Here is a 10,242-nt window from a genome sequence, read left to right on the forward strand (position 1 = left end):
TGACGTCACTATTTCCGAAGCTATAGTTGTTAATGTTAATTATGATATAGAAGGAAAGAGATTTACTTCAGTGCACATTTCAGCCCATTCGTCATTACAATGTTTATTTCATGAATCATATATTCTATGTAAATAAAACACATTTTAACTAAACTTAAGAATTTGTTTTATTAATCGATTGATTTTTTTATTTACGCATTTTTATTAGGTTACCGGAAGTATTGTGTTCTAATTATAGACAACTTTACGAGGTGTTCTGTATTGGAGAATTAAACGCGCCAATTCTTCCTTATCAGTCTGTATCATTTAACCGCTTGTTAACAATGACACCGATCTTACCCCTGATTAAACTGTAAAGAGATCCGCAAATCACCTTTACTATTGGTGCCCCTAGGGTAAGTAAGTCCGGTCTACGATAGGGTTTATTAGTGACCTAACACCGCCTCGGGACATACTCTCGCGAGAGTGTGATTTCCGCAAAAATCACCTGTCACCATCGCAAACGAGATATCGCACCTTCTATGATGCGATCACTGGACCGATAGACTCGCTAACATTGGTCTCCGGAGAAAATATTGTTTTGTTTTCCGATATAGATGCATGGATGGTTCATGGAAAAATATCAATTAATCATAAACATTATAGAAATATCATAAAAGCTTTTATTCGAGATTTGAGAAAAAAGTATTTTTTTCTTTCCTGGTTTTGAAATGGTCCCTAGGAATTATATTTTCCGGCCTGTCGCCGTATCTAAGGAAGCGCCGACATTTTAGAGTGTATTTGCTTGGTAACGAGTACTGTTTCCGATTGTGAACTAAACTGGAGATGCAAGCATACATACTTACACGCTAACCCTTTTTTAAAAACGGAATGCAGTTTAAAGTAGAACAATTTTTTGGAGATGCGTTTCTAGTAACAATTAAGCTTAAACAAACAATGTCAGCTATCTTATTTATCACTCGTATAACAGAATATACCGGTATTTTAAATCGGAGAGTTCAACTGTTTGTTACATTCCGTGCCTTGTAGCTTTCTCCTGTAAACAATAGTATATCCCTCTATCTATTTCGAGATAAGTTAGATATTTGGGACGAAATAAAGGAATATCTACAACATATTTTTTTATTTTATTTTTTCTACTAAATCTTCTGTTTATGATAAGTACACCTTCTAGTGGCTTTGCTCGACGATCATTTTTTTATGTTTTAGTTCATCTGTTGTTCGTCAACATTTTTAATTTGCGTATTGCAGAGTTATCTTCTCTTGGGAGCAGGTATTGATTGTTACGTCACTTGTTTGTGAGAGAAACGTCATCAATTTTTGAGAAAACGACGTAATTTTCTCACACAGACCAATGACGTAACAATCAATACCTGTTCCCAAGAGAAGATAACTCTTCAATACGCAAAGACGGAATACATTATGTAACAAAAAAGCAAACAGAACCGTTGCAGTTATGTGTACGTAGTTCATCAGTTTTGAAATGCTTTAAATATTTTTAATAAATAAATAAATAAATTCAAAATAGTTCTATTTGTCACCCTATACACGTTTACAGAAGGTTCTTTAAAGTTTTCTTATCAAAAATCTTTTTCTGAAAGCACTTTTCACGCCTTTTTCACAATTCGCACTGCTTTTCTTGTTTTTCCTGAATTGGCTATCGCCTCGTCTTAATCCTGTGTGTTCCTATCTGACAAGAAATCGGAAAATAATTATAATTCAAAAATTACTTCTGTCAAGATTTTTTTACTCGTAGCCCACCCGGAGATTTTGACAATGTTTTGCCCCGATCAGTACAATTCTCTGTACGCCGGTATTTTGTTGAACGAATCAGAAACAATGAAAAGGTCTTTTATTATTAAACCGCAGACAATCGAGAGGCAAATCATTAAGGTTTTGGCCGACTGACAAGATAATTAGACCTTGGAGGATGAAACCAGGATTTTATCTGATTCGCTGCGAAAAAAAGGTGTCAATTTTCCCATTTTAACATCTGATAAACAATGTGCACAATTTTCGACGGGGCTTCAATATTATCGTAGGAACAGTTTTTTGTTACCATATGGCATCTAAAGTTGGTTGTGGATTATACGTTATTATTGGATAAATCCGGACTTAAATCACACTGACAATTCGTTACATTAAAAAAAAATTGAAATGAATAAGAAACAAAAATAGATCAATTACATTTTAAAATGATTTGTTTATTTTATTTCTTATTTATTACAATAAAATAGGGTGTTTACGTTACATCAGTTAAGTAAACGCCTTTTAGCTTGTTCCAGACAGCGAAAGTTTTTTTTATCAATATTTAAATCTCATATATATAATCACGGAATGATTTGATGTGTAGATAAGTACTTGTTATACAAGTCAACACTAAATATCGGAACGCCGACGGGCGTAGATGATTCAGACCGGAAATATACAATAAATCTTGACGTAGTTTCAGACACTCTGATTCAGGATGTGTTAATAAAATTTCAGCTTTTAGTTAATTTCTTGCTTGTTTGAAATTTGTTCCTTTCATATTATTCTTTTATCTGAATATATACAGTTCTGTGTGTATTTTGTTAATTCGTAGATCAACTAAAATCAACTAATTACCTCCCTTTATGAGTTCTCTTATCGTTATACACCCGATACAGTACATGGGTATCGGAAGAAAATTGAATACAAAGCATCAATAATTTATTCTCATATCATATCACGCATAAGCGAAATTTATATTTCAAATCATTCTACTCATTTACAATTTACTAAAAATTGTTTTAATTTTTCCGATATTAGATCTCGTTTTCATTAATTTATTCTAAAATTCTTCATTTCGAAGTCATTATTATTTAACAGGAAGTCCCAGGATCTAGCAAAATTTGAACTGAAGTTCATGGGCATGATATCCGGAGATATGGGTACGATACGCGACCGCATGTTACCCATACCCACGGCAGCACCTCTAAGTTTATGATGCGAGTGACACGCCTTGTAATTGGTACCTTTGAGCGCGACAGATTTCATGCTTTCCGCTTTGACCATCGTGACGTGATTGCTCCTGACCACTCTGGTCAGAGTTACAGCTGGTCATTTTCATGCCACGCTATCACAGACGACTAAAGCATTCTCACACCTGCCCACTCAACTTTGATTGATAAAATTACATGGTTCAGACTCAACTTTTCATAAGTAACGGCAGCACCGAACATGCTACTATTGTTCGATCGCATCACTTGCCAACACGTCCCGGAATTCCCCGAGGCCACCCGATCTCAACCATCCGTAAACGCCCGAAGCAGATTCCGCGAACAGGAGAAGTCAACTTATCTATTTATTTGGAATTAATTAAACAAATGATAACAGAATCAGATTTCCGTCCGATATGGTATTTGTACTTGTTTAGGATATCATGTTTATTTGAAAGTTTTATCCCCCAAGGGATCATGTACCTGTTTGACAGGAGAATGTTCACACCTTTCTATAAACGTATTTTTATTTAGAATGTTGTTCAACATTCAAGCAGTAAAGAGCGTGACAGCATTTTGAATAGGCCATGATATATGGCCAAATATCTACATCTACATCTAAATGAGTAAATTTCCCGGTTGATCAGTACGAACTAATAAAGGCATGGTACCGAATTGTTGAACCTGATCGTCTGCCCTTTAGACTTGTATACTTCATGCTCAACTAATTACCGAGGACAAAATGAATAAAATGACTTGATACAATTGTTAACGTCATTATATTAACATATTATTTTTTTAATTTATTTTTCTACAAAGAAAAAGTGAATACGATTGAAGATAATAGTTTAATTCCGACAGAAGATTGTACATGTGTCTTACACACAAATTGTTCATGTATCTTACACACAAATTGTACATGTGTCTTACAGAATCCTGACTTCCTCTTTACTATATCACACTTACACATCTGTATCACACATGTACATCTGTAGTACACATATATATTTGTGTTATACACATATACAGGTATACTATATTTATACATCTGTATTACACATATACATCTGTATCACACATACATCTGTAGTACACATATAAATCTATATTACACATATGTGGAGAGGAAATCTAACGGGAGGGAGGCGATGAATTAAGACTTCTGACTTAATTATCAATTATATTTTTGTATCCAGCGAAAGTAAGTTAGTTAGCTACTAGCTACGTAGCAGGTTTCACTTAAGAATATCCTCTGCTCAGTATACTAAATGGATAGTTTCACTACAGTAACGTTATGTCGTTTTTCTGTTGGATTCTATGTTAATTTACATTTAATTAAAAACACTTTTTGTGACTTCTTTTGACATCCAATCTTTATAAACCTTGACATCCTGTTAATTATCCAGAATCATCTAGCGTTTCCTGGTAATATTTTTATAATTATCCGTCGCTCTTTAATTGCGTTGTAATTTTTCATCCTACCATAAAATAGTTATACCTTGGCGTCATTTCCAAAGACACAGTGTTAAATTTTGCCGTAAAAAATTGTCATGGTTAGAACTCTATGAAATGGATGATTATATTAATATTTCCATTAGAAGAGCTACAAAATTATCTAGCTTTCTGCTGAATTTTGTCTTTTGACTGAAAAGGAAGCCAGGAAAATTATTTTTCCAAAAGTAAATGATAAAAGAATCCAATGAAAAAATAGCGTTTACGTAAAAGGCTCATGACACGCCACTGTATAAAGGGGTGTGCTATTATATGTAATTTGTTATTTTTTGAACCGCTCAAAACTTTTGTTTGCTCAATGAAATTTATGGGTACTTGAATTGTATATATACTGTGTTATATGATCTGTTATATTACATATTGGTGTCTGAAAATCTTCATTTTGGATTAAATAAAGATATTTTCTCTCTTTTATTCCTCCATCATTGAAGATTACAACATGTGATGTATATGTACATACAATTAATTGTAAATATTATTGTACAAAAGAGAATGAGATTATTGGAACACATGAATGAAATGCAAGAAAATGTATACAGAATAAGTTAATAAGTTACACAGATATAGTAAGAGAGGTATTAGTTGCATGGCAGAACAACTGTCGAANAGATACTTGTAGATTGGGAAAATAATGTCGTGTCGAAATACATCTCAATACTTATAATATAGTTTGAGCCTTTCATACATGAAATCGATTGATAATAACCTTAATTCTTCCAAATCTTGTTTGCTTATTTCAAATTTATATTTCTCAACCACATAATGTATGAAATAATTCAAAGTCGGATTGACCGTGTAGGTAGACGCTAAACATAATATTGCATACATTAGCAGTACTACAGCACCACTGGTCCCTTAGATGGTCCGTATAGGTACAATTTAGTAGTATATGACTAAAGTAACATCTGTGTATAAAACGCCACATTTATGACATTAATTATTTGTCTCATCATTGCCGATGGTTACTACCAAATGTTGTACATAAATATTTAAATTATATTTGGGATATTTCATTGCAAGTTTCCAATATATATGTGAAGTTAAACTATCGTGGATAAGTACAAATCTGTTAAAATCACTGTCAAATAACATTCTCTCTTTCATAATATAGGCCTCTTTCTGAAGAACTGAGTTTTTAACTAATGTCTTCCACTAATTTTTCGGAGGGAAAACACCTGATTCTAAATAAACGTTCAATGTTTGATATAAGTTATATTTTTAAGCATATTCGGATTAAATAAAAACGACACGAAAAATAATGACGTCGATACAATATAGCCTGCGTACCAGAAAAATCTAAAAGTTAAAAACTTAAATGTGACAGTCCGGGGAAAAATAAGAATACATTTTAATTGAATAATTGGAATCAAACAGGTGATCCGGTTTTCCTTACGTGATCATTTCAACAAGAAAATATGTAAATTGTAATTTGTCCCCCTCAGTCTGCATACAAGCAGATTGACACTGATTACGGCTAATAACTTTCCCGACCCGCGGGACTGACTCGCTCCGACCCACGTACGTTTGTAACATATCTCTAGGGTCACTATTACATAGAATGACTAATAGTGTCATTAAATTGATTTCCATAATATCATGTATTTTCATGTATTTTCCCCGACCCCTAGGGGATCATCTCGACCTCATGGGAGCCTTTTGCTATGTCGGTCTATTCCGAAATTGGTATTTGTATTATGTGCAGATGTTACATTTATCTTAGAACTTTTTGCCCTGCCTCTCCCCACGGGACTTACAATTTTTTTCTACGACATCAACTACAATCCAACAGTTTATTTCTTTTTACAATTTTATATCAAAATATTGACTCTTTTATATCATAACCACCAAATCATTGCTAGGTTTGTGATATTTCTTAGGCGACGATATCTTATTTTATTATAATACCAAAATATATTTATGATTCTGACCACGTCAATTACAATATCGCTAGCTTCACGGAGAAAGACAATTATTTTCATTTAAAACTTGTTACCCCCGGGATTTGATGTTCGAGCCATGAAACCCCTGCTAGGCAACATGTAAAAACATATGGAAAGCTAGTTTCTTTTGTTTCAATACTAGCAGATTGACACTGATTATATTTAATACGTTGCCCGACCCCCGGGACGGACTTACTGAAACCCACAGTCACCTGTGATTGATCCCGGGGGTCACGATTGGATTCGATGTCAAGATTTAAATTGAAATTCATGTATGACACACTGTCCTCGTGTCAGCACGCCTGTCTGTCCCGACCCTCGGGATTCAAGCCCGGGTGTAACTTATCTTGTAAGAGAGCAATCTTATTACAATTACTATCAATTAAAACACGGAAAACATCATAATTGTTTTACCGTGCTTTCCTGGCAGGAAATCAAGATTCGGTATGCGTATTGGTGTTTATTTTTAAACTTGAAATTTGAACTTAATTTTGTTCATATAATTTCAAAATACATGTCTGATATATTTTCAATTCTAATAACAATGTTGTCAATATTTTCTGAAATAGAACATAAAAAGTAAAGCTCATTCAAGGTAATAAAGAAGCTTTATTTTCAAATAAAACAACTCATGTTCCTTGCATTTTCCTTCTTACCATTTCAGTGATTTCGGAAATGGCTGATATATATAATGAAATATTGTGTGTGGTATTCCCCCGCCCTATTCTCGTGATAACATATTTTGTGTCAGCCCTTTCATCCACAAATACGTTAAAATGGCCTGCTTCCTTATAATAAATTCAATCTGTTTCGACTTACTGTGCACATAAAATTGTTAAAATGTAATCAAAAGAAATAGCATGTTTTTTTCATTAATGATCCTGACTTTTTGATAAAGATAACAGTTTATGAGTATCGAAGAGGTATTAAGATTTAAGCTTCGAATTTCACTATTCTTATTTTTCACGAAGAATATTGATGATAACACGTAATTACTATATAAACCCATTATTATTTAGATTTTTAAACTAAACACGATTTCGTAATCGCAGATCTGTTTTTCATTAACTCGGTTTATTGAATTAAATATATTTATTCATTCATTCTTTCATTCATTCGAACATATTTTATTGAAATTAAACAGTCAAAAGTATTAGGCACACCCTATTAGGCCATCTACTAACAATTTGATACAAAATAAGTACAAATATATCGTGATGACTAAAAACCCAACATATATTATGTACTAATAATTGATATGCAAAATTGTTAATTCATTCATTCTTAATTTTATTCATAATTTCATCCATCCATCCTTCCATTCATTTATTTTCATGTTTTTTTCATTTTTTTTTTATATATTTATTTATTTAAAAGGAATTCTGCAACATGCACTAGCTCTCTTTACCGTCGTTAGTTTTACATTATTTTCCCCATAATATCCAGTATTGTAAGTTCAATTGGGCGTTTTAAATATTGAAATCAAAACTGACAAGAATCCTCGTAGAAAAAGCAGAATTAAGAATTTCTTTTTGAAATACAATAGTTTTTGTGTAAGCTTCGTTATTTCTAATTAAATAAAATGTTCAAAAATATCATTCTCGGTCACATATAGGAACTCTTAAACGTCAGTACAGTTGTATAAATTAAATACATTGGAGAAAAAATGCCTTTTAAACGTATGTTTATTTACAAAATGTAAAACAGCTGTGTTGACGTTTGAAATAGGAGGATTGTATACACGAATATATATCACAGCCAGTGTCAGACGACCTCACAATACTTTTCAATTTTAACTTTTGAAATATTCTCGATGAATTTTCAGCTTCGTTGAACTAAGTAAGACAGAAATGTTTTAGGAGAATAATTCAATACTTTTCGCAATATTCTCACACATATTTATTTACATCTTGTTAATAATTTACTCGATAAAGTAAATACTGGTGGACAGTTTGCTGTCAGTCTACGGGTACGACTTTCAGAGGATGTCCCGAGGGCGGTTAATTATCTCGGCTGATGAGCTACGAATAGCGAAAATAATTTAAAGTGGGCGTGTCTTTGTAGCTAATCAACCGTGATAACTGACAGCCAATGCATTTGGAGATTTGACCGCCTGGATAGCTTTAAAAGACCAACGATCCCAAACCATCGGCACTTCATTTCACACAACTGAAACAGGCATACAAGTCAGCGTACGTGGATTTTGATTTTATTATTTTGTAAAGAGTGTTTCCACCCATCAAAGAACTTAAAAAATGCATTCCAGGGAACTTGACATGAGTCTGGAAAGTATCAATGTTGACGTGAACGATTCGTTCAATCAGTCAGAGCTGGAATCATCTTTTGATGCTAGGGACGTGACTGCTAGCGACTGTAAGAGTGATAGCCGATATTATAAAGATCATCGTCACTCGAAATCTGAAGTACCCGATGACATCAGACTAAGAATCAACGGCCGTGAAAGACAACGCATGCATGACTTAAATTCGGCCTTGGACAGTCTTCGCCAGGTCATGCCTTACTCCCACGGACCATCGGTCAAGAAAATTTCCAAGATGTCCACGCTATTACTTGCCAGGAATTATATTGTAATGTTAACGAAATCTTTGGAGGAGATGCGCAAACTCGTGCAGGACATGTCGACCACAAAACCAGCGGAAGCGCCAGTGTTGCCATCTATTGCTATCCCTACGGCAACCCACGTAACAGCGCCCCCTAGTGATTTGGGAGGACACTTTTATTATCCAAGTATACCAACTCCGTCGTCCAGATTCTCTCCGTACAAGGCCCCAGCATTTGTTCCTTATATGGACCCTCCAACACAAACGTCGACTCCAGTATCAAAACGCGTGACATCATCAAAAAGGTCACTTTCGACTCCGCTGTATGATTCTACGAACACTCACACGCGTACCTCAGTGCCATTCAAACATTCTGTGTCAGCAATTTTGGAAGATAAGAAACCTTCCCAGACAGTTCTATGTAAACCAACGCCATCTATGTATTCTCTCTGCGACGATTCACAAGCGATCCTATCTGGAGCTGTTTCGAACGTCCATCCGCATTTTCTCGGGCTCCCTCGGCAGGATTGGAAGCCAATGTATTGAAAGACAATATGGTGATAAGTGAATCAGAAATCAAACTATGGAACCTTGTTAGTTATTTGGGACATCAATTGTGATATAATAATGTAAATACTTCATATGACTTTGCATGCAATTTTCTACATATTTTTCGTATATATGCCTTTTTCTACTCTTTCACTGTCGATCTAACTGTTTGTAAATTTTGTAAAAATCTGTATATTTGTTTAAAATTCAAATAATTATATTAATTGTGAAATACACGGCTGTATATAATGTAAATATGATGTAAAAATTATCAGAGATTCCGAAATACAAACCTATTAACATAAACCATTTGTTTGTTTTTGTAAACAGTTCTTGTTTTGTTAATGGTCATTTTCTGCAATTTCAAAAGCTTGCGGTAACATCGGATTTAAGTTGTCCTTAAATTGAGTTCGAAATATTGAAATGGAATTGCAGATTAAATGTCCGTTAACACGATTTTATCTATGCTATACCTAATTTTTCTAGAACTGTAAAGATAAAGTGATACCTACAAGTATCGCGATAATCTAGGGGATGGTACACGAATCGTTTCGCTACTTCAATATATCGCAATACATTGGAAGACGATAAATATTCTGCAACATCAGTATCGCGATTATTGGAGGACGATATGTGCGTCTAGTCTCGCTATATTTCAAGAAACCAAAAAAAAAATACTTTTTATAAAATATGTATATCCATCGCTTTGACATCTCTATA

General features: G+C 33.9%; 1 protein-coding gene across 1 annotated transcript; it reads left to right on the plus strand.

Annotated features, from left to right (window-relative positions):
• Positions 1 to 8,579: 8,579 nt before the first annotated feature.
• Positions 8,580 to 9,730, plus strand: LOC110454194 (oligodendrocyte transcription factor 2-like). Its single transcript, XM_021503570.1, has one exon. It carries the CDS (start codon positions 8,668 to 8,670, stop codon positions 9,517 to 9,519), a length of 852 nt encoding a protein of 283 aa, XP_021359245.1. The 5' UTR covers positions 8,580 to 8,667; the 3' UTR covers positions 9,520 to 9,730.
• The last annotated feature ends 512 nt before the right edge of the window (positions 9,731 to 10,242 follow it).

The sequence above is a fragment of the Mizuhopecten yessoensis genome, unplaced genomic scaffold (assembly GCF_002113885.1).
Source record: "Mizuhopecten yessoensis strain PY_sf001 unplaced genomic scaffold, ASM211388v2 scaffold7713, whole genome shotgun sequence".
Classification (NCBI taxonomy): Eukaryota; Metazoa; Mollusca; class Bivalvia; order Pectinida; family Pectinidae; genus Mizuhopecten; species Mizuhopecten yessoensis.

Coding starts and splice junctions, on each gene's coding strand:
- LOC110454194 (XM_021503570.1), top strand. CDS start 8,668: ATGCATTCCAGGGAACTTGACATGAGTCTGGAAAGTATCAATGTTGAC.